Source organism: Canis lupus, chromosome 6, assembly GCF_048164855.1.
Source record: "Canis lupus baileyi chromosome 6, mCanLup2.hap1, whole genome shotgun sequence".
Lineage (NCBI taxonomy): Eukaryota > Metazoa > Chordata > Mammalia > Carnivora > Canidae > Canis > Canis lupus.
Window position 1 is genome coordinate 11972558 of NC_132843.1, and position 24385 is coordinate 11996942.

The following is a 24385-nucleotide window of genomic DNA, read 5'->3' on the forward strand; positions in this document are numbered from 1 at the left end:
AAGTCACATTTAGATTGATCCTTCAAATTACCTTGCTTCAAATACTGGCTGAATATCATTTCCTAATTGACTAGTATGACCAAATTCATCCTGAAACTCCAGAGGGATATTGAATGGGACTCCAACACGAAAAGGAGGATCCATAAGACCAAATGAAAACTTTTCTGGTTTACCCTCTTAAAAAAAGAAAAGAAAAAAAAAAAGTAAACATGAGGAGAAAATTCATTGTAGGTCAGAAATAGCCATATTTTATACACAGGAAACTAAACTATGATAAAGATGGCATTTTAAATCTGTGAAGAACTTCTATAAATTGTATCTATAAGCCAACTGGGAAAAGTTAGATCTTTATCTTACTATATATAAAATTCTAGAAAAAAAATGTGTTCTTAAACTATGAGATTATCAGAATATAATAAAGGATAAATTTTGTAACATTATCATAGAAAAAACTAAGGCAAAACACAATATCCCTTCCCCCACTTATCCGTGGTTAACTATAGTCTGGAGGCAGATCCTACTAATGACATATTATCAGAAGGTCAACAGTAGCCTAAAACTATGTTACAATTCCTAGGTTACTGACCTCAGTTCATCTCACCACACAGGCATTTTATCATCTCACATTATCACAAGAGTGAGTATAGTAGCACAATAAGATATTTTAAGAAAGAAAAAGACCACATTCACATAATTTCTATTACAGTATATTGTTATAATTATTCTATTTTATTATTGTTAATCTCTTACTGTCCCCAATTTACAAATTAAACTTTATTATAGGTATACATATACAGAAAAAAAACAGTATATATACAATTTGATATTATTTGTAATTTTAAGAGATCCACTGGAGGTGGTCATGTAACATATCCCCTGTGTACAAGGGGGACTACTGTATTCAATAGCTATGAAATAATGTTATGTGATAAAGTTTAAAATATCTTATTAGTTATAATACACAAAGTTAAAAGAGATGCTTTATAGGAGAAAATATGTGCAACATCTACAACAAGGGATTAAAATCCAGAATACATGAAAGTCTTCCATAAATCAGCTATTCTTACAGGTGGTCTCTAGTCAAACAGTTTCAGTCATCCCCTGAGAAATTATTAGAAATGTGTATTCTAGGGCTCACTCAAAACTACTGAGTCAGAAACTCTGGGAGTGATGCCCCACAGTCCAGTGTTTTAAAAAGCTTTGTAGGTGATTAAGACAGAAGGTCAAATATGAGAATCACAGCTTTACACTATTAAAATCAGCAGAGCAAATGTAAGCTTTCACAGATAACAGAGAGAGCCAAAGATAGGTGAGAAGAGGTGCACAACCTAATAATTAAATAATTTAACCATTAACTAGGATAAATACAGACACCAGGCAGGAATGAGCATAAGGAACTTTGGAACTCTCATGGTATGTTGGTGAGAGTACCCTGACACACCTTTTACCAGAGCCAATTTGATGGTAAATATATTTAAAACATTAAGGCATATACATGCCAGCTCAGCAATTCTACTTTTTATCCACCCTAGAGAACTTCTAGCACATGTACACAAAGCAGCATTAATTTTTTTTTTCACATAGAAACCCATGGTTAGACAAAAAAAAAAAAAAAAAAAAAAAACAAACTGAGATTGACTGAAATGTTCATCAACAGAAAACTGCTTCAGGGATCCCTGGGTGGCGCAGCGGTTTAGCGCCTGCCTTTGGCCCAGGGCGCGATCCTGGAGACCCGGGATCGAATCCCACGTCGGGCTCCTGGTGCATGGAGCCTGCATGAAGCCTGCTTCTCCTTCTGCCTATGTCTCTGCCTCTCTCTCTCTCTGTGTGACTATCATAAATTAAAAAAAAAAAAAAAATTAAAAAAAAAAAAAAGAAAACTGCTTCAACTATAGCATATCCATACTACGGAATGCATTCTGCAGCTACTAAAAGAATGTGATAGGGGCGCCTGAGTAGATTAGTCGATTAAGGATCTGAATCTTGATCTCAACTCAGGTTGTCATCTCAGGGGTGTGAAACAGCCCCAGGTTGGGCTCCATTCTCAGAGCACAGTCTGCTTAAGAGTCTGTCTCTCCCTCTTCCCCTCCCAATTCATGCTCACTTGCTCTAAAATAAATCTTTAAAAAAAAATAAGAAAGAAAAAAGAAAAGAAAAGAAAAGAAAAGAGAAGAGAAGAGAAGAGAAGAGAAGAGAAGAGAAGAGAAGAGAAGAGAAGAGAAGAGAAGAGAAAAAAAAGCCCACCTCAGGTCTCCATCCCTCAATACACAAAACCAGTAAATTGCCTTCCTCAGCCCCAGCAACAGATAGAAGGCTTATTCTCTGAGGAAGGTAAAATAGTGCCAAGAAGTGAGGGACAAAAACACTACTAAAAGCATCACATTCTGCTGAAAATATCAAGTGAAAGATTCTATAGTAGACGTGAGACCCCCAACAGTCTTCTCCAGTTTGCTCCCAAAATGCTGGCAGCCAGGTGTTTACCCTCCTCACAGGAGACTAAAATGCTCTATTTGGGGCTTTGAACAGCTTAAAGAGAGAAAACCTAAAAATTCTCATAATCACCCCAAATGAAATAAAAGTTTTCAAATGTCCTATGATTAAATGTAGGCAAATCACCAGTCATGTAAGAGAGCATTTACTTATGAAAGGGCAAACATTAAAAAAAAAAAAAATTAACACAGAGGAAACAGACTATAAATAAAGTTCAAATGCTTCAAAAGACCACCACTATTACTAATACCCTCAGAGAATTATTAAAGATACTGGATTTATGAAGTAAGCAGAGAATGCTTTGAAAAAGGAGTAACCAGAATAAAAAAATGACAGCAGAAAGGAAAAATTCAATAGAAAGTATAGTAGCATGTCATGTTAAAGGAAGCTCCCATTAACACGGGAAAATGAGATGGAAAGTAGAAAAAAGAATATTAGTATACCAGTCAAAATGTTCACTGTCTTTTAATATTAGATGATGTAGAAAATAGAGTAGGAAATCAAGTAATTCAAGAAAAATTTAGAGAATTTAAAATTTCAGAAACCAGAACAACAAAAAAAAGATTCCTAAACAGTTGGGCAACAGGGAAGAGGGGAGACTGAGGTGGGCAGAGAAGCTCACATGCAAAGGTCAAGAATCAGAAAAGCTTTAGGTGTTACAAGCAACAACAGAAGAAAACAATGATGCCTTCAAAAATTTTAAACAGGGTAGCCCGGGTAGCTCAGTGGTCAGCCTGGCGCGTGATCCCAGGGACCCAGGATTGAGTCCCATGTCGGGCTCCCTGCATGGGGCCTGCTTCTCCCTCTGCCTGTGACTCTGCCTCTCTCTCTCTCTCTCTGTGTGTCTCTACGAATAAATAAAAAAAAAATTAAAAAAAAAAATAGGACCATGAAGTTGCAACGACTTGGATGGAGCTAGAGATTATAATGCTAAGCAAAATAAGACAGGGAAAGACAAATACCATATGATTTCACTCATATGGAATAAAAGAAACAAGCAAAGGGGAAAAAAAAGAGAGAAGGAAAGGCAAACCAAGAAACAGACTCTTAGAGAACAAATTGATGGTTACCTGAGGGAATATGGGTAAAGGGATGGGTTATATAGGCAAGTGGATAGGATTAAATGGGGATTAAGGAGTGAACTTGTGATGGGGACTGTGTGGTGTATAGAAGTGTTGAAGCACTGTATTGTACACTTCAAATAGTATTACACCGATTAAAAGTGGAATTTAAGGGCAGCGGTTCAGTGCCGCCTGCAGCCCGGGGTGTGATCCTGGAGACCCAGGATCAAGTCCCACATCGGGCTTCCTGCATGGAGCCTGCTTCTCCCTCTGCCTGTGTCTCTGCCTCTCTCTTCGCTCTCTTTGAATGAATAAATAAATAAATCTTTTTTAAAAAAAGTGGAATTTAAATAAAAACTTAAAGAAGAAATTCGATTATGGAGCAGAATCATAGGGCTATTTTAAGATTATGATGATCCCACAACTGGCCAAACATCTTTTATTATCTATTATCCCTTTACTGAAAATGACACTTTCGGTATAATATGTAGGCATATAGTGTTTCACTTACCTTTAACAGAAAATTTAATTGCTTTTGAAGGTAGTGGTCTTCCTGCATAAGTGTCTGCATTACTTTCATTCAATACAACTTGTAATTTCAATGTATAATTCCCCAACTTTTGAATATTTTCTGTACAAATTAAGAAGAAATTAAAAATCAAGTCAACAGAATTACTGATACAATTTTTAACATTCAGAATAATAACTCACCCATTTTTTTAAACCAGTAAGGCCATTTTCCTCCATGTTGACTAATATGTGAAATGATTTCTTTATTTCCATTGGAAGCTTAATAAAAGAAAAAAGAAATATTTATACCTTGAGAAACTGAATACACAACATGAGTATGAAATGTCACACTGGCATCAAATAACTTTATTTGTCGTACATTTTTAGAAACTGTTTTGAAAAAAAAAATTGTTTTGAAACTTCATCAAAGGATCTAAAGCTATCCCATACAAATGAATAGCATAATGAAAATTACTCATCAGCTCATTAAAATTCCTTTATCTCAATTAAGAATGTATCCGTAAATAAGATTAACTGTTACAAAAGATTAGAGATAATTTTCTTTTGATATTAAAAATAATTTTCCTAAAAAAAATAATAATAATAATTTTCCTTGGGATCCCTAAGTGGATCAGTGGTTTAGCGCCTGCCTTCGGCCCAGAGCATGATCCTGGAGTCCTGGGATCCAGTCCCACATCAGGCCCCCTGCGTGGAGCCTGCTTCTCCCGCTGCCTGTGTCTCTGCTTCTGTCTCTCACTCTGTGTCTCCCATGAATAAATAAAATCTTAAAAATTTTCCTTAAGAGTTTTCAAGACTAAAATACCATAGTTTATTTATATAGAATTGCTAAGATCTAGCAACCTATTATTATGAGTAGTAAAAACACAAACATAAAATAATACCTCTTCTGTAAGGAAGAGAAAGAGACAATATTAATTGTTCTTGTTCAACATTATAGCAGGAAACAGGAAAGATAGCCAAAAACTAATAAATTACTAACTAAACAGGGAGGAAGAAAACAGAGTAGATGGATGACATAACTTCTCTGAAGATTTATTTGACTTTGAAATTATGTAAATGACTTAAAAAATGAAAAAATAGAATTAAAAATAGCAATTCATAAACAAAAAAATATACATCAAGTAGGTGACATGACACATTAAAAAGGGATATTATTTCAAATGACTTTATGTTTTTTTAAAGATTCATTTATTTATTTTAGACAGAGAGAGAGAGAGATGATCGAAGTAGACTCCATGCTGAATGTGGAGCCCAATTCAGGGCTCAATCCCATAACCCTGAGAACATGACCTGAGCCGAAACCAACAGTCAGACACTTAACCAACTGTATCATTCAGGAGCCTCTCAAGTGACTATTTTTTTTTTTATTAGTAGTGAATAAATAAATTCAGCACACTTGGATGATACAAAGTCACGTTCATGGATTAAGATGACAATAACAACCAATTGGTTTAAAGACACAATGTAATACTTATCAAAACCCCAATACCATTTTTTTTTTTACAGAAATAGGAAACCCTGCTAAATGTATATGGAATCTTAAGGGAATCCAGGCAGTCAAAACAATTCTGAATAAGAAAAAAGTTAGGAAACTCACATTACCTTTCAAAGTTTACTACATAACAATAGTAATCTAAACAGTGGTACTGGCATAAGAAAAGACATTATAGACCAATGGAATAGAGAGCCCCCCCAAAAAAATCCCTTGAACGTATGGTCATATGATTTTTGATAAGAACGCCTAGACCATTCAATGGAGAAAGAACAGTGTTTCTGATTATTGGTGCTATGAAAACTGGATATGCACATGCAAAAGAAGTGAATCTATATAAATTAAACTCAAAATGGATCAAATAATTAAATGTAAGAGCTAAAATGATAAAACTAATCTTAGACAAGAAAAGCTTCCCAACATTGGATTTGGCAATGACTTCTTGGACAGAATACCAAAAGCAAAAACAACAAATGCTAAAACAGAAAAATTGGAGGTGCTTGGGTGGCTCAGTTGGTTGAATGTCTTGGTTTCGGTTCAGGTAGTGATCTCAGGATCGTGAGATGGAGCCCTGAATCAGGCTCTGTGCTCAGCACAGAGTCTGCTTTGGATTCTTTCCCTCCTAACTCTCCATCCCTGTCCCCCCTTTGTGTTAGCAAGGATGTAGAGATATTGGAACACTTGTACATTGCTGGTGTGGATGTAAAACAGTACAGCCACTGTGAAAAACAGTATGGCAGTTCCTCAAAAATTAAACATTAGAATTACCATGCGATCTAGCAATTCTACATCCAAAAGAATTGAAATCAGAGATTCAAACAGGTATTTGCATACCAATGTTCACAGCAGCATTATTCATAATACCGGATACATGAAAGCAACCCAAGTATCCATCAATGGATAAATAAACAAAATATGGTACATACACACAAAAGAATATGATTTCACTTATTTGATTCAATTTATTGCGATACCTAAAACAGTTGTATTCACGGACACAGAAAGTAAAACAATGATTACCAGGAGATGTGGAGATGAAGTGATGGGGAGTTATTACTACTGAGTTTTAGTTTGGGATGATAAAAAAAGTTCTGGAGATGGACAGTGGTAATGGCTGCACAACAATATAAATGTATTTAATGTCAATGAACTGTAAAACCTAAAAATGTTAAAATGATAAATATACGTTATACATTTTTAAGATAATAAAAATATTTTTGATTGGAAAAAATATATGGGGTGGGGGAGGCAGGAGAGTCAGTCACAGAGAGATTAGAGAATGCTGTATTATTGACCTGGACGATGGAGGAAGGAGCCACAAGCCAAAGAATATAGATTCTAGAAGGTGGAAAAGCCAAGGCTGCCCTAAAGTCTCCAGAAGGAATGCAATACTGCTGACACTTTTTTTTTTTTAAAGATTTTATTTATTTGACAAAGAGAGTGAAAGAGCACAAGCAGAGAGAACAGCAGAGAGAGGGAGAAGCAGGCTCCCCACTGAGCAGGGAGCCAACGCAGGGCTCAATCCCAGAACCATGAGCCAAAGGTTCAAAGGTTCAAACCAACGGACTGAGCCACTCAGGCACCACGTTCAATCCTGCTGACGCTTTGATTTTAGTCAGTGAAACTCATCTGGGATGTATGATCTATAGAATTCTAATAAATTTTTGTTGTTTTAATCTACACACACATAAAGTTGGGGAACTATGGGGCAGGGTGTCACAGAAGCCAAAAATAGGAGTATTTCAGTGAAATAAGTTAAACTGTTTAATGCTGAGACACCTAACAAGACATTTATACAAGATTCAAGTATAGATGATCATTAACTAGTTTTTAAATGTCAGAAAAACATATTTTGAATATTTGTGTCTTTAAAATCCATGGATGAGACACCAAGTATATAATGATAGAACAAATTATTAAACATAAGAGGTAAAAATACTTTTAGGCCGTCAAGACAAAAACAATGGACAAGAAACAAACAAGATGATTCAAATTAGGGAAATACAAGATGAGCAATAATACCCAGTTCTCCACCAGGCCTATAATCTAAACCAAGTATCTCTATCTAGCTCAAGGTTCAGACACATTATTTTTTGATTTACAATAGATTTTATAGATTATCTAATATGAATTCCTATCTAATTCAAATCCCTATACATATATGCACCGTATCTTAGGTCCACAGCTACCTACTTGGGAAAATTCAAAATAAAGAGTTAAAAAAAAAAAAACCCTCAGAAAAATATCAATTAAAAAAATTAGTCATAACACATTTGAAATTCTGAACTTTAATCAAATCTTCTGTGTCTATAAGATTGCTAGATCATCAATAATTATAAAAAGATGAAAAACCTGTATTACACATTTAAGAACATTAATATTAAAGATACAAATTAGTTTGCATACTTACAATGTAATATAACTTTGAGCTCAACCAGGAGTTTCTTTGATCCTCCATGACTTGTTCCTGGAAGCTTTTGCATTGCTTCCCCCTTTTTATTCAGTATTTCAATTCTTAATGCACCTATCGGTTCAAAATTAAAATAAGAATATCTTAGTTACACCCCCCCAAAAAAGATGAGTCTTCTAGGTCTGAACATTGCATTTTAAATTGTTAGTCTTTTACATATTCAAAACGTAAAGCACACAAACAGCATTTTTTCAGTAATATGGAAAAAACAACAACATACCAATGGGGGTTCCAGCTGGCCTAATCTCATTTGGCAATAATTCATCTCCTTCAGGCCAAGTTACTGACAATCTATCAGGGAGTCTATTAAAATGAGCATATTAATGTTTCATGAATTACATTAATTATAATCTAATTAGATAAACAGAAGTCACTAGAAACTTTAATATTTCGGATATATTTTGAAAGGTTAAAGCTAAAATCCCATATGATCAATAATCTAAAAATTTTTTCTTCCTTAACCATTACTGTGGTTACTGAAACAGTAATACAAAAATCTCTTGGTATTAAGAGCCAGGATTTGTCAGGAATTGCCCATTTTTGGTGGTTTTCCTGCTCTTGTATAATACAAGTTAACTTTGGGAAATAAACTTTTAAGAATATTCACTGAGAATCAAAATGACTGATTAGCTACAAAAGAGCTACAAACAGTTTTGTTTTTCTACTTTCTTTTACTTCTCTTGCACTAATCTTTACTTCTCAACAGTTACTACAATTTTCTTCTAGTTGTAGGTCAAACCAAGTTATTTCCTAACATACTGGATTCATAGTGCCTGTAACAGTGACACTTTAGATATAGAAAAGGGAGACATTTTTATATAAAACAAAGGATTCTGTTTTTACATCCAGAGCTCTCAATTTTTAAACAGCAAGATGTGCACTACAGTATATAAAATCCAAGACTACAACTGTCCTATTATGTGTCCATAACATACTCAAGAATGTACAATTCATTTTTTTAGTTTATTCTTCTCCAGCACTTTGAAATGTGAATTACCTTGCCATTTCATCTTCTACATATTTTTTGACAGCTTTCTCAGCAACTGTCCTATCGAGCTTAGCAATTGGCACAGTTTTTACTTCATCATATAGCGCCTGAGGTTCCTGAATAAAAAATTTTTTATTAACATTTAAAAAAATCTCTTCAAATTTGGCTACAATGAAAATTCTCCTAAAGAAACATATTTTACCCTAATTAAGGATATAAATCATAATAACTATCATTACATTATACTACAGTGTTTATTTCTATTTTTCATGTAACCTCCTTAGGCATAATTAAATATTCAAATATTAAAAAGAGCAGGGAAGGATAAAGCCCACTTTGGTTTTGGAGTTATTTATTATTGAGAAAGAATTCGGACTTCAATTTTTATTCCAATGTGGATGAAATGAACACTTTACAAAACTACTTTTGACAACCAGAAATAATGTATATGTTTGTTAAACATTGGATATATAAGATGTTAAACTCTACAGCTTTTTTTTTTTTTTTAATTTTTATTTATTTATGATAGTCACACAAAGAAAGAGAGAGAGACGCAGAGACATAGGCATAGGGAGAAGCAGGCTCCATGCATCGGGAGCCCGACATGGGATTCGATCCTGGGTCTCCAGGATCGCGCCCTGGGCCAAAGGCAGGCGCTAAACCGCTGTGCCACCCAGGGACCCCAAACTCTACAGCTTTAAATCACCAAATAAGAAACATAAAAACATAAAAATTTACACTAACAATACTTTATTCAATAGAAAACCCAAATGCTAGCAAAATATAAAATACTATATCTTTATTTCAGCATTAAACAAAAGCAGTACTAAGAGATTTTCAATAAAAATTTTTTATTACTTGCTATCTTACCATTGCAATCTGAACCTCTCCTCCTGTGGCATATACTTCTCCATCATGATCACCATAAAGAAAAAATTTTACTATGCTTCCATAAAAGAGAGGAAGTGTCTTGATTGTCTTGACCTAGTATTTAGGTTTTAGAAAAAAGGCTTTTAGTATTTACGAAATCAGGCTTAATATTAATAACTATTTCACAGAACTATTTCATCCAAGGGAAAAAACTTGGTATCAGAAAAACTAATGAAAAAGCATTCTAATACTCTAATAGTTATACTTTTTTATATTTGTTTATATGAGTTTCCCACTTACTCTTAAAATTTTTCTAAAGACACAGTGGCTTCTTCATACAAAAATGTCAAAGCTATGCACGTGTATAAAAGGTCCATGAATCCTTCAAAGTCAAATATGAAAACCAACATACCTCAAACCCTTCCTCCCTCCCTATAAAATCATGCTTTGAGACTCTGAATAGTAATTACAAACTCTGACAAGTTATTCTTTCAAATTAGTTGGCTCAAAGCTTGCCTATGTATCTTTCCCTTACTTGGCTTTAAAAATCTAAGGATAATTTTCATTAGTCCAATTCAGAAACTCTGGACAAGGACTGTAAGAATTCATACACAATCTACTTTTTCAGCCTCATTTCTAAATTATTTCCTTTCATTCATACACAAGAGACTGCAGGACAATCCAACTTTACTACTGGCTATTTCACTGCACTTACCTATATTTGTTGTCTATGCTCAGATAACGGTCTCTGAGAAAGCACCTTACTCATAGTGATCACTTCCTCCTTGTAACTCTTGGCTTGACTTTAGGGATACCATATTCTCCTAGTTTCTGTCTCATCAGCTTATCCTCTTTCTCTTTCTTTCTTTCTTTCTTTCTTTCTTTCTTTCTTTCTTTCTTTCTTTCTTTCTCTTTCTTCTTTCTTTCTTTTTTAAGATTTTATTATTTATTCATGAGAGACACAGAGAGAAGCAGAGAGAGGCAGGCAGAGACAGGAAAAGCAGGCTCCATGCAAAGAGCCTGATATGTGACTCGATCCCAGGACCCTGAGCCGAAGGCAGATGCTCAACCACTGAGCCACCCAGGCATCCATTATCCCTTTTATTTTCCTTTGCTAGCTCATCCTTTTCATTGTAGCGCCCCTGTATGTTGGAAAAGCCAGGCTCTAGCTACACACTACTTCTCTAGTGATCACATCCAATTCCAAAGCTTTAAATATATGATGACTTGAATTTACAGAGTAAATGAACATCCTCTGACCCTTGTAATATCTGTACAAACACTCAAGCCTCTACCTCTTTCAAGGTCCATACAAATGCCACTTCTTGCCCAAAGAATTTCATGATTTGCTCTTCTCCCAGGCCCATCCAAAGTCAGTAAATCCTCACCCTCTCCTTCCAGACTGCCAAAGAAGTATTCATCCTCTTTCCATAGCACTTATTCCCTTTTCATCTATTATTATTTATGTTTGGGTTATTTCTGATTTTATTTTTTTTAAAGATTTATTTATTTATTTTTATTTGTGATAGAGAGAGAGAAAGAGGCAGAGACACAGGAGGAGGGAGAAGCAGGCTCCATGCCGGGAGCCTGACGTGGGACTCGATCCCGGGACTCCAGGATCGCGCCCTGGGCCAAAGGCAGGAGCCAAACCGCTGAGCCACCCAGGGATCCCCTATTTCTGATTTTAAACTGTAATATCCCTAAGGACAAAAGACCTCTCCCAAATCTCTTCATTCTCCCTAATATTATTTTATATCACATAAAAAAATTAAGAGTCTGCGTTTGAGTAAAGTTTGGTGCCAAGAAAAAAATAAAAACCTTGCTAATTGAGATTTAGGGGAACAAATCGGTTTTTAAAAATTGCCATGTTAAATTATGTAATTAAAATGAGTTTGACTTTTTCATTCTTTCCTGGCTCCTGAAGAGCCAAAAAGTTGCATTATGTTGTTGTTAAATTCTGATACATCTTAGTTTCAAATTCTATTTAAAAATTGAATCTAGAAATAAGTTAAACCTACCAACTGTCCTGCTTTGTATATTTTTCCATCCCATTCTATTGCTGAGTATGTTGCCCAGGGGCCCTGCTTTTTAGAAGGAAGATCAGGACGTGTAATTACTCCTTTAAAAGATGTAAATTTTATTTGTTTGTCATATTTTTCATGACAGTCCTTTAACCATAAAGCAAATTCTCTGTCAATTTTCATTCGCTGCTCCTGTTAAAAAAAAAAAAGGTCTTTAATGCTCTATGAAACATAGCTACTAGTAAACAAATATAACCACAGACACTTGTCATTCATTCCTTTTTTTCTTTCCACATACGCTACCCTCAGAAAAATAAAAAACTAAAACATTTTGCTGGAGCTTTCTCCCATAGATTTTTAACAGAAGCATTGCTAAGAAAGAAAATCTCTGCTATCATCTTTGGAACCAAGGTCTCAGTGGTCACTACCAACAACAAAGCTTTCCTTCCCTTGTATAAATCCTAGAGTACACCACGAATGATGAACATTGGCTGTCTAGAAGAAAGAGAACTAGCTGGCCATGGGAAAGAGGTGAGCAGAAAATTCCTCACTGTGAACCATGCACATTCTCAACAAGGAGATAAAAATCTCTTTCCATTTATCAATCACAGATACACATATATATAGTAAACATATATACAGTATAGTGTGAAAAATATCATTGAGGAAGAATGATTAGGGGAGGAAAGGGCTAAAAAAGCTCCTTATGAAGATGATAATGAAAAAAAGTTGAGAAACACTGCTATAAAAATACATTTTTCCTTTATGTATCATATATACATATTACCTATTCAAAAAAGTTAAAACATGAAATGAAAATTAAGTGGTTTTTATTTAGATTTTATTTATTTATTCATGAGAGACACAGAGAGAGGCAGAGACATAGGCAGAGGGAGAGCAGACTCCCTGCAGGGAGCCCTGTGTGGGACTGGATCCCAGGACCCCAGAATGACGACGTGAGCCAAAGGCAGACACTAAACCACAGAGCAACCCAGGTGCCCCTAAGTGTTTTCTAATAATATGTAAGAAAATGTGTTATTGTTTATTGTTCCTCGCTTTGTTGGGAAATAGTACAGAGAGATTAATACTCAAGCATAAGCTGTTTAATGCTTGTCTTTAAGAGAATTAGTAAGGTAGAAATCTCCACACTATAGGCTTTTCATAACACATATAGTTAAATTAGTTCATTTCTTCCTACAACCTAACTCCATAATATATCATTTCCAAATGAAAATTAAAAATGATTTCACTTTAAATTATTCTAATTTGCAGTTCAAAAACCAGTATCTTAATCATTAAAAAAATTAAGTCTACCAAATTTTATACTGTACTTCAACATACAGCTCTTGTAGTATATAATATTGTTCTCATATGCTTTCATTAAATTGACATGTTTCTATGGCTTCTATTCACTGTCAAGGTCTTGATACTAAGATCTAAATGAACATCTGTAAAGTTTACCCAAACACAGTCTAATCAGGTTGAAATTTCGGGGGTAATGTCAACACATAAATGCTCTCACACACACACACACACTCTTCTGCTTTAATAAAAAGCATGTGAATTATTAGTACAAATCTATATTTGTGACTTTCATTTTACTTAAAATAGAACATACCAATATTCAAAATTGATATTTAAAATCATACCTGTCCATTTAAAATCCTTGTAAAAAGGGTGTTCTTATCTTTCAACTTTAGCTCAAGATCCATAAAAGTCAGTTTATTTGTGCTGACCTGGAATTTGTCATTGGTGAATAATGCACCAGATATTCTATTGTAACATTCAATTGGTGCAAGCCCTCTCTTCTTTGGAGGAGTACACCAGTCAAAGCTTGAACAGAACAAAATATTAATATTATAATTAGTAAAATAATTAGGTTTATAAAGCATGTAATTTCAGCAAAAATCAAAACTTACTCCTCAACAGATGTATATGGTATTAGCCGTCCATTCCAAAAACATTCAAAAATAGGCCTTTTCCCTCTTGCAGCTTTCTCAAGTATGAAACAATCATCATCATCATCTTCATCTTTTAATTCTAAAGAAAAAGCATCAGTGGAACAAACTGTTTATTGCTATAAAAATTATGCGATTTTTATCACTGAGTAACCAACTTCAAGTGAAATATTAAAGTTGCTTCAGAGAAATTTTAACAAAAACTCATAAGATCTCTTACACTGCTTTTTATAAAACTTAGTGACTCTTCATTTGCCCTCAGAAATGCAGATTTCCAAAGTGGTGCCACAATACCAGTGGTATTTCTGATTTAGGTCAATATTTAGTTACTTATATGCTTATCAGTGTTAGCTACTGAGCCTATAATCTTTAAAATCTATTTATACAGTAAAAGGGTCATATATATTATGCTCTATAGCAGAACCCTCTTCCCTACAAATATAGGAGTTTGAATCCTGTATCTCAAATGTAAGTTCCACAATTTTGTCCGAATCAATATGTTCACACAAAAATCACCTGGGAAATCTACAGTGTCTAGTAGCAACAACTTTATCTCATTTGAACAAATTAAGAATACTAAATTTAATTTTACTTTAAATGAACTACTAAATTTTCAAAGATCAGATTCAGGTGATACACAGCTACAATTGTAACATATTACAAAGCATCAAACACATAATTAGCATAACTGTCTATAACATTTTTATGCTTCTTACCAAGACATTTTCATATACCCAAGCAAATTAAGATCAAACCCTATGATCCTAATACAGTAACATCTTAGTTATTTTGGCATTAAGGCACTCACCTAAAATAAGCCCTTCTTGCCCCTCAAAAAAAAAAGTTCTTTTCTTTTTTTTTTTTAAGAAGTTTTTTCTATTAAACCAAATCACTTTGCTTTTAGAGAACCCTTCTAGAGCACTCAATTTATTTGATTCTTACTTTAAGATATCTTTTGAAGATCTTTTTGCCTACAGCATACAAAAATTACAAATAAGTTAAAAAGAGGTCAGCAAAATGAAAGGATATAGAGCCACTGAGAAATAACATGAATGAGCACTTACTCAATAAAGCTTGACACTATTCTAAGGATTTGTCCCAGTTTCTTATTTAACATAATACCTCTCCAAAAAAAGAGATTACCTCTCATTTCACAGATAAAGAAATGGAGAGAAGAAGTAATTTGTCAAAGTTTACACAATAGAAAGTGGCAAAGATGGAACTTAAATTAGGTAATCTGGTTCTAAAACTCACAAGACTAAAAATATACTAAGTATTCTGAATGAGGAATTTTTATTACTGTTAACCTATGAATTCAATGCAATTTCAGTAATTCCACTAAGATTTTTTAAAAGTGAATGTATAAAGTGATTCCAAAATTTATCCAGAAAAGCAGATTAAGAATTTTCTCAAAGAAGAATAGTGAATTTCCTACCCAACAGGTATTAATACATGGTATAAAGCTACAAGAGTATCATTACTCATGTATGTAAATATAAAATAGATCAATACCTTATAGTAAAGAATCCAAATCTATGTACTTAGGGGAATTTAATGTAATTATGAAAATAATATTTCAAACTATTTAAAAAATAGCAACTTTCAGTAATTGGTCCTAGGAAACCAAACACTCACATGCAAAACATTAAGTCAAAGCCCTACCTCATTGTACACACAAAACAGGAGATTATAAGTAAAGATTTAAACATAAAACAATTAAAAAATAAAACTACAGGATCTTTTTATAATCTTAAGTATAAGAAGTCTTTCCACAGCAAGACAAAATCAGAAAGCATACAGAAAAAACTGATACGATTACATAAAGTTTAAGCTTCTTTACAAGTGTCTACAAAGATAATGGGAAGACAATATGGGGAATATATAAAGGATTAAATATGCGGTCCATAGCTAGAAGTTCAGTTAAGAAATCCATGAGTAAAGAATATGTAATATTCTTTAAAGCCAGTGCTTTATTCATCTGGAAGTGAATTCACACAAAAATCAAGAATTACAAAATTTATAAATACTTAAGATATGCCTAAGGAAAAAAGTTTTATTATTTATCTAGCCTTAACAGCCCGACTAATAAATCACAACTTTACATTTTGTAGCTAAGATAACAGATTAACATACTTGATGGAAAGCATGGATCATCAGGGTAAGTTTCTCTATCATATAAGAAAGGGTGATATCGAATAATCCCTTCTACTACACCATCTCCTTCAACATGAGCCTTGAACTCAAAACTATCAGCTGCTGTGTTTATATACAACGTCTGCATGTCATCTTCTATTTCCCTTAGGTTGACAATCTTAGGTGCCTTCCCCTTTTCAAACATAGAAATCTAAAATAAAAATAAAACAAAAATAATTAAATTCTATGGTGACTTTACTTTTGTTCCCAATTACGATCCAACAACAGAAAAGGCAAAAACTTGTATTTGTACAAGTAATTATATAGCTTAATTAAATATACACATGTTTATATATGGGTTAAATAACTCTAAGTAGCATCTCAATAAGGAATATAATATACTATTAAAATAACAGAACGTAAACAAAGAAAGAGCAAAGCAGAGCTGAAGAACAGATAACTCAGAGTACATTTAAGGCTTCTTGCTTAGAGGTAGGAAGTAGGACAATGATTTGAATGTGAAATTCTTTCCAATCTGTGGGCAAGGATATTGAGACCTCAATATTCAAATGTTCTGTGCTTCTAAATCTTACTTCATCACTGTAAGACTTCAATGAACAAAAAGAAACATTTACATCCCTTTTTCTCTCTGCTTTGAGACATGCTGTTCAGCAACAATTCATATCTCTTTAGAAGCCAGGGAAAAAAGTGAAATCAAATACTATAGTAAATAAAGGTTCAAAAACCATATACATCTAGTAATGATTTCTTTACTTAAATATCAAATTGCCAAAGTACTTTGGAGAACCACAGGGAGAGAAGGATTGTCTAGTTATGGACTGTTTTTTCTTATCCAGAGTGACTTGAAAGTGGAACAGATATGTAATAATCTGTAATATTTTAAGAAAGAATTTTATCTTACTTCAATATCAATGTTGTTGAAAGGTCCAACTTCTTTTGATGTATGTTTTTCATTTCCTTTTGGGCCATGAATATAGTAATGATAAATATGCCTAAAATATAGAAATACAGCTTTAAACTTTTAATTCAATTTAATTCATAAGATTACAGTTCATATAATGATCTATAAAAAAAAATTGTACAACTATTACTTACTTAAGTAGGTGCTAAGCACTATACCAAGGATTTTTTCTTTTCGGGGCGGGGGGAGGGGTGGCTGACATGAAGAGTAGGAGAGGAGAGGGAGAATCTCAAGTAGGCTTCATTCTGAGCTGACATGAGGCTTGATCTCATAGCCTGAGCCGAAATCAAGAGTAGGATGCTTAACCAACTGAGCCATCCAGGTGCCCCTATACTAAGCATTCTTAAATATAGTATTCCATTTAATAGTAAAAACAATCCAGAGATACAGGTATTATTATACCTCATTTTTACACATACAGAAATTGGAGTGCAAGAAGTTTATATACTTTAGAGTTTGAGAGAGGCAGACTACAACCCAGGTCTTTCCAACATCAAAAGCCTATATAGCTTGTATCTCCCAGAAGTATAGTTTATCAAAAAATTGAAAACCAGAAGGCAACAGACTCTAATTCTACTTGTCAGGAATGTTCTAGAAAGGACTTAACTATCAGGGAGAATGTAGGATTAGATATCTTTAAATTATCTCAATATGAGAATATCATTCTATAATTCTCCTTCCTCCTCTCTGAGAATAGCAATACAATCTGACATCAACATTCCCAAACAAAACTAATAAATTCAACACTATTCCTTCAAAAATCACCAATTCAGAACTCTTGCCATTTTAAGTTTTAAAAGATATTTTAATGAGATTATTCATGGCTAAAACATTATGTTTGTGGTTACTCTTCAAACGGGAATTTGCAATATTCCTTCATATGAATTTTAAAAAACTATACTAGCTACTCTAAAAAAACTGAGATAAAAGCAAATGACTGAAAATCTTCACATCTTTCTTAATGCATTTCAAAAATGTTAACATCATAATCAACAGTAAGTTTACAACAATACATTCAGAAAGAGAGAAAGAGTGCTATAATTAATTTTAACAGGTTTCAAAGTATGGTTAAAGTAATATGTTATTCTTTGTTTGGTGTTATGTACAGTCGGTTTCTTTGGCTAAAAGAAATAATTACAAAATAGCTAATGAAATATGGACTTAGAGAATAAAAATTCCGAAGTCCTATTTAAAATTCTTGGGTTACATGGCTGCTTGGGTGTCTTAGTTGTTTAAGTGTCTGCCTTCAGTCATGATCCCAGAGTCCTAGAATAAAGTCCCACATTGGGCTCCCTGCTCAGTAGGGAGTCTGCTTCTCCCTCTGTCTCTCCCTCCACTCATTTCTCTCTCTCAAATAAATAATATCTTTAAAAAAATTAAATTATTGGGTTAGAGAGTCAATAAACATCAATATTCAGCAAGAGAAAAGGTACTTCTAAAATAATTTTCCCGTAAAAGAAAAAATTTCAAACTGTTGGTATACATTTATATCCATAGTTTTTAAATAATTTAAATTTGGGGGGCACCTGGCTCAGTTGGTGGAGCACGCAACTCTTCGTCCTGGGGTTGTGAGTTGGAGCCCCACACTGGATACCGAGATTATACTTAAAAATAAAATCTTAAAAAAATAAAAAAAAAGTAAATTTCATGCAGATGTACCCATTTTGGCAAGACTCAGTAATTTGGACTAATGCAAATTACTGAAACAATTCCATAAATGGTCTTTGCAATATAACCACAGGAAATAAACTAAGAACCACTAAATATTTTGATAATTTGGTCTAATGGAATATGTTACACTCCCTAAAAGTTTTCCTGGAATAAATACACAAAGATTTATTTTTAGTACTATTAAAATGTCCTATAGACACATTTGCATTTTTTTTATTGTACTAGACTTCATGCAGTCACCTTTATGGAGCATCTACTACTTTTAATAGGAAACACTAGTTAATAGCAGTGCATAAAAAAAGACATTTCAACAGAGAAAAGCAGACAAAAAAATGAAAATACATGGTATGGAAGATTATGATACATGCTATGAAGCACAAAAGGGGAATATGAAAGTGGTGGAGCCGAATTTGATAAATTTATTTTAGGATAGGTCTTAAAAGCCTGCCTCTCAAATAATGACCAATACACTATAGGTGATCAATAAATATTTACAGAATAGAAAACTGTTTTAATGCCAACTTCAGAATCCTTATTGTACTGAAGGGAAGGAAATGAAACAGAAGCTTCTAACAGAAGCAAAGTATACACCCAAGAGGTTTCAATGCATCTGTAATATTTTCTGTCTTAAAAAGGGAACTTAGCAACATGTCCTGAATCAAATAATTACTTACGCTAACTGTCTTGTCCAAAGAAGGAAATAATTTTTCAAATACTGTATGTGTTCTGGTTGTACTCCTGTGATAACCACAGCAGTAAAGCTATCTTTTTCCTTCTCCTCTACGATAAGATGATGTAGAAATCTTTCATCATCATTTGTAATGTGAACAGAATCAGATGCCTAGGGGAGTGAATATAAATACAACAGATTAGAACAATTAATTGTAATATACAAATAACATTTACATTAATTTTTAATATGATTCGGTTAGTTTCATAAACAGGCTTCAAAAAACTTTTGAAGGAAAATGGCCCAAGACAAATCAGCTGAGTATGTGAAATACTGTGAGAACAGGATACTTTTAACAGACTGCTACACTGGCATATATAAGTACCCTAATACCACAATGCCAAATCAATTTTAGAATCATAAAAGAAAAAAAAAATACTGAGTTTAAAGATGCTGAAAAAAATTGAGGACACTTACCCTAGCATGGAGTGAGTCCTTGCCTAGGATACTACTTAACTTGGTCAGGACAAATAAATGCTGAGCCCTCCATATCCAAGAAAACTGAGATGTAGCCTGAACCCAGCTGGCTTAGCCCAAAGGGACTGCATTTAAAAGGAAATGAAATAATCCTGGGCCCTAGTCCACTTTTAGAGATTACTGATAGCTTGCTTAGAGAAGGGACTTGGGAAGGGGGAATAAGTAGGGAGGATATGAATTATAAACGTCTCAATTTTTACTGTCTTCATGTGTTTAAATTATATGCATATACACATTATGTATGTCACTACATACATAAAAGGTTTTAAGGATACACATCTAACTATTTTATCTAGGAAACTGGTTGATTTCTAAATAAGCATATATTATCACTTTCTTAAAAATAAAAACAAACCCTTCAAAACCATTCCAATGCATTCCTACGCACTAACATTACAGCTAAGATATATAGTATACAATATTACAGCTAAAATATATATGTATACAGTATACATTTTATACACTTTGAGAGCTAGTGGATGAGTGAGTTTACTAGTAATACATGCTCACCAAATATTTATCAAGCACCTTCTAAATCCTATGACTCAACATGGGCACAAGGAAGATAGAAGCTGTGCCCTTACTCCTGACAAATGCCATCTGATAAATGAGAAAAAAATGATTACAAAACAATGTGCCATTTTAAAGATATATACCAAGAGCAACAGAGTTAACAAAGGAGTGACATTTACCTAGCACATGACTAGAACATTCTAGCCCAATGAGAACATGCAGGATTTGAGAGTATAAGGCAAACAAGGTAGTTTAAAGTAGATGATAAATACAAAGTGAGTCTGGAAAGGCTGAATTAAACAGTGAAAACGGATGGAAGAGAGGATAGATTTAAAAAAAAAAAAAAAAACTATTTTAAAAGACAGAATTGAATGGTGAAGGATTAACAAGGATTACAATTACTAATTACTTGGCCAGAGGATGCTGTTAATTGCACAAAGGTAGTTGGGAGAAAAGTGGAGAATAACAAAGAACAGGAAAGGTCTGTAGATAATAATTTATTTCAGATGTACCAAAAGTGAGTTATTTATGGAACATCTGGGAAAGGCATCTAACTGAAACTGGAAATGAATGTACCATATATGATCACGTGGTATTCAGCACCCATTCATCCCACCTTTTATTGTTCCTTCCTTGGGGGCAGAGAATGGAAAGCCAAAATGTCTACTTTTCAGGGTCTCTTACACTTTAGGTTCTGAATGCAAAATAGGTTTCACCAAATAGATGTAGTAGCCAAAGATTTAGAAGAGGAAAATGAGACAAAGGCCATCTGATGAGATTTCTTGAATGTTTTGTCATCATGCAAGGTACTTGAACGACCAGTATCCAGGTTCTGGCTTCAAGTGTTAGCCGGATACAGCACTAGTTATATAGCCAGGTTTGTATTTTGGTGTTGGAGCAACTGTGCCAGCAAGGCCTTTCCAACTCCTGGATCACAGATAAGGCAGTGTTTCTAAATTCCTGATCCAGTGGTGGTCCTCCACCTATGTGATTATAGCAGATGCTGCAGCATCCCTTGAAGGTGAATTTGGAATCTACCGATATCCTTCAATGAGGTTGAGCCAAGAGTTCATTCCTACCCTTCTAACAATTATGCAAGCATCTAATTCCCTTTATTAAATTCTTTTCTGTTTGAAGTGTCTAAAATGATTTATTTCCTCATTCCTCCATTCCTCAATGGAGTCCAGCCTGATTCAGTGCCTCAATCTTAAAACTCTTGACAAGAAATACAGATTTGAGAACTACTGGTATTAAGTAGTTCCTATATATATATACACATATATATATGTGTGTGTATATATATATATATGTATATGTATATATATATGCATATATATTACACTCTAGAAAAAAGAATATATATAAGCATAAATATTACACCCTAGAAAAAGAAAGACTCCTGGTTGTAAATCAAGAGCCACCAACTCTATACATAAGACTGTGTATAAGAGTTGGAGAAACCAAAAAGTAGGCTGAAAAAGACTGGTCAGAAAAAGAAAAGGACCTGGGGCCTATTAGGACCCATGATATGTTTCTTAAGACAAATTAGGGCAGCCCAGGTGGCTCAGCGGTTTAGCGCTGCCTTCAGCCCAGGGCCTGATCCTAGAGACCCGGGATCGAGTCCCATGTAGGGCTCCCTGCATGGAGCCTGCTTCACCCTCTGCCAGTGTTTCTGCCCCCTGCCCTCTGTGTCTCTCATGAATAAATAAATAAATTATTTAAAAAAAGACAAATTAACCACAAATCATGGGAAAAATATGGCAGAAATGATGACCCAAGAGAGGCATTAATTAGTTCTATCCAAATTTTATCATACATATAAACTTTTTAAAATGACTTAAATTCTCAATTCTTATTTTTCACCAGTTTTAACATGACAAATATTTCCACAAATATACTTTATAGAGCTTTGTGATGGTACCATAAGATGAAAAAGATGGAATAGTATGTAAATATAAGATAAGTAAATTGTGTAATAAATGTAACACATTTAAAAAAAGAAAAAGTGGGATGAGCTAAATGAAGAACTCTCCTGTACAGAGGAGAATGTTAAGTTATATAGAAAATAAAAGTGGCTTGTAATCACGAAAAAAATTCACCCAATTATAAAGAAAAGGTATTATTTTCACCTAATTGCTGGCATTTGCTGCCTTCCCCTCCATTCCACTCTTTAAAAATAAGGAAATTAACAGATAGGCACTTCCATATACTGTTTTGGGAAATATATTTGATTTGGATTTAACCTTTTCAAAAGCAATTTGTAATCTACACCATGAATATTTAAAAAGTTCAAATTCATTGTCACACTATTAAAATTCTATAATCTGCATAAAGAAAAAACTAATTTGTGCAAAACGCTATGCAAAGACATTCATAGCAGTGCCTTCATAATTATAACAAAATCCTTTAAATAAGTTAAATGCTCAATAGAATAAATTACAATACACTCAAAGTACTATGAAGCTATTAAGTGTCTGTACATGAAAATATTTTACAAAATGAAATATTCAAAATGTTAGAAAATGTGGACTCAAAAATGTAAATACATATTTTTAAAAAGTAAGTATATGTTGGTTCTTTGAAAGAATTAATTAGATAAACCATTAGCCAGCCTTATTAAAAAGAAGAGAGAGAAGACCCAAATTAATAAAATCATGAATGAGAAAGGAGAGATCACTACCAACACCAAGGAAATACAAACGATTTTAAAAACATACTATGAACAGCTATATGCCAATAAATTAGGCAATCTAGAAGAAATGGACGCATTCCTGGAAAGCCACAAACTACCAAAACTGGAACAGGAAGAAATAGAAAACCTGAACAGGCCAATAACCAGGGAGGAAATTGAAGCAGTCATCAAAAACCTCCCAAGACACAGAAGTCCAGGGCCGGATGGCTTCCCAGGGGAATTCTATGAAACGTTTAAAGAAGAAACCATACCTATTCTCCTAAAGCTGTTTGGAAAGATAGAAAGAGATGGAGTACTTCCAAATTCGTTCTATGAGGCCAGCATCACCTTAATTCCAAAACTAGACAAAGACCCCACCAAAAAGGAGAATTACAGACCAATATCCCTGATGAACATGGATGCAAAAATTCTCAACAAGATACTGGCCAATAGGATCCAACAGTATATTAAGAAAATTATTCACCATGACCAAGTAGGATTTATCCCTGGGACACAAGGCTGGTTCAACACCCATAAAACAATCAATGTGATTCATCATATCAGCAAGAGAAAAACCAAGAACCATATGATCCTCTCATTAGATGCAGAGAAAGCATTTCACAAAATACAGCATCCATTTCTGATCAAAACTCTTCAGAGTGTAGGGATAGAGGGAACATTCCTCAACATCTTAAAAGCCATCTATGAAAAGCCCACAGCAAATATCATTCTCAATGGGGAAGCACTGGGAGCCTTTCCCCTAAGATCAGGAACAAGACAGGGATGTCCACTCTCACCACTGCTGTTCAACATAGTACTGGAAGTCCTAGCCTCAGCAATCAGACAACAAAAAGACATTAAAGGCATTCAAATTGGCAAAGAAGAAGTCAAACTCTCCCTCTTCGCCGATGACATGATACTCTACATAGAAAACCCAAAGGTCTCCACCCCAAGATTGCTAGAACTCATACAGCAATTTGGCAGCGTGGCAGGATACAAAATCAATGCCCAGAAATCAGTGGTATTTCTATACACTAACAATGAGACTGAAGAAAGAGAAATTAAGGAGTCAATCAGATTTACAATGGCACCCAAAAGCATAAGATACCTAGGAATAAACCTAACCAAAGATGTAAAGGATCTATACCCTAAAAACTATAGAACACTTCTGAAAGAAATTGAGGAAGACACAAAGAGATGGAAAAATATTCCATGCTCATGGATTGGCAGAATTAATATTGTGAAAATGTCAATGTTACCCAGGGCAATATACACATTTAACGCAATCCCTATCAAAATACCATGGACTTTCTTCAGAGAGTTGGAA

At 34.0% G+C, this 24385-nt stretch overlaps 1 protein-coding gene across 10 annotated transcripts in view; it reads right to left on the reverse strand.

Annotated features, from left to right (window-relative positions):
- SMCHD1 (structural maintenance of chromosomes flexible hinge domain containing 1) overlaps positions 1-24385 on the reverse strand; it is a 146321-nt gene that overhangs the window by 84523 nt on the left and 37413 nt on the right. For all 10 annotated transcript variants that reach the window (XR_012032366.1, XR_012032365.1, XR_012032364.1 and 7 more), the window contains exons 8-20: positions 19342-19508; positions 16937-17027; positions 16015-16225; positions 13843-13963; positions 13573-13756; positions 11921-12115; positions 9903-10016; positions 9042-9148; positions 8265-8347; positions 7985-8098; positions 4263-4340; positions 4063-4182; positions 32-176 (exon numbers count right to left, since the gene is read on the reverse strand). Coding sequence is in view for 6 of the 10 variants with exons in the window: in XM_072828948.1 (XP_072685049.1) it covers positions 32-176; positions 4063-4182; positions 4263-4340; positions 7985-8098; positions 8265-8347; positions 9042-9148; positions 9903-10016; positions 11921-12115; positions 13573-13756; positions 13843-13963; positions 16015-16225; positions 16937-17027; positions 19342-19508 (1730 nt within the window). In the remaining 4 variants the exon portion in view is untranslated. The remainder of the gene's footprint in view (positions 1-31; positions 177-4062; positions 4183-4262; positions 4341-7984; positions 8099-8264; positions 8348-9041; positions 9149-9902; positions 10017-11920; positions 12116-13572; positions 13757-13842; positions 13964-16014; positions 16226-16936; positions 17028-19341; positions 19509-24385) is intronic.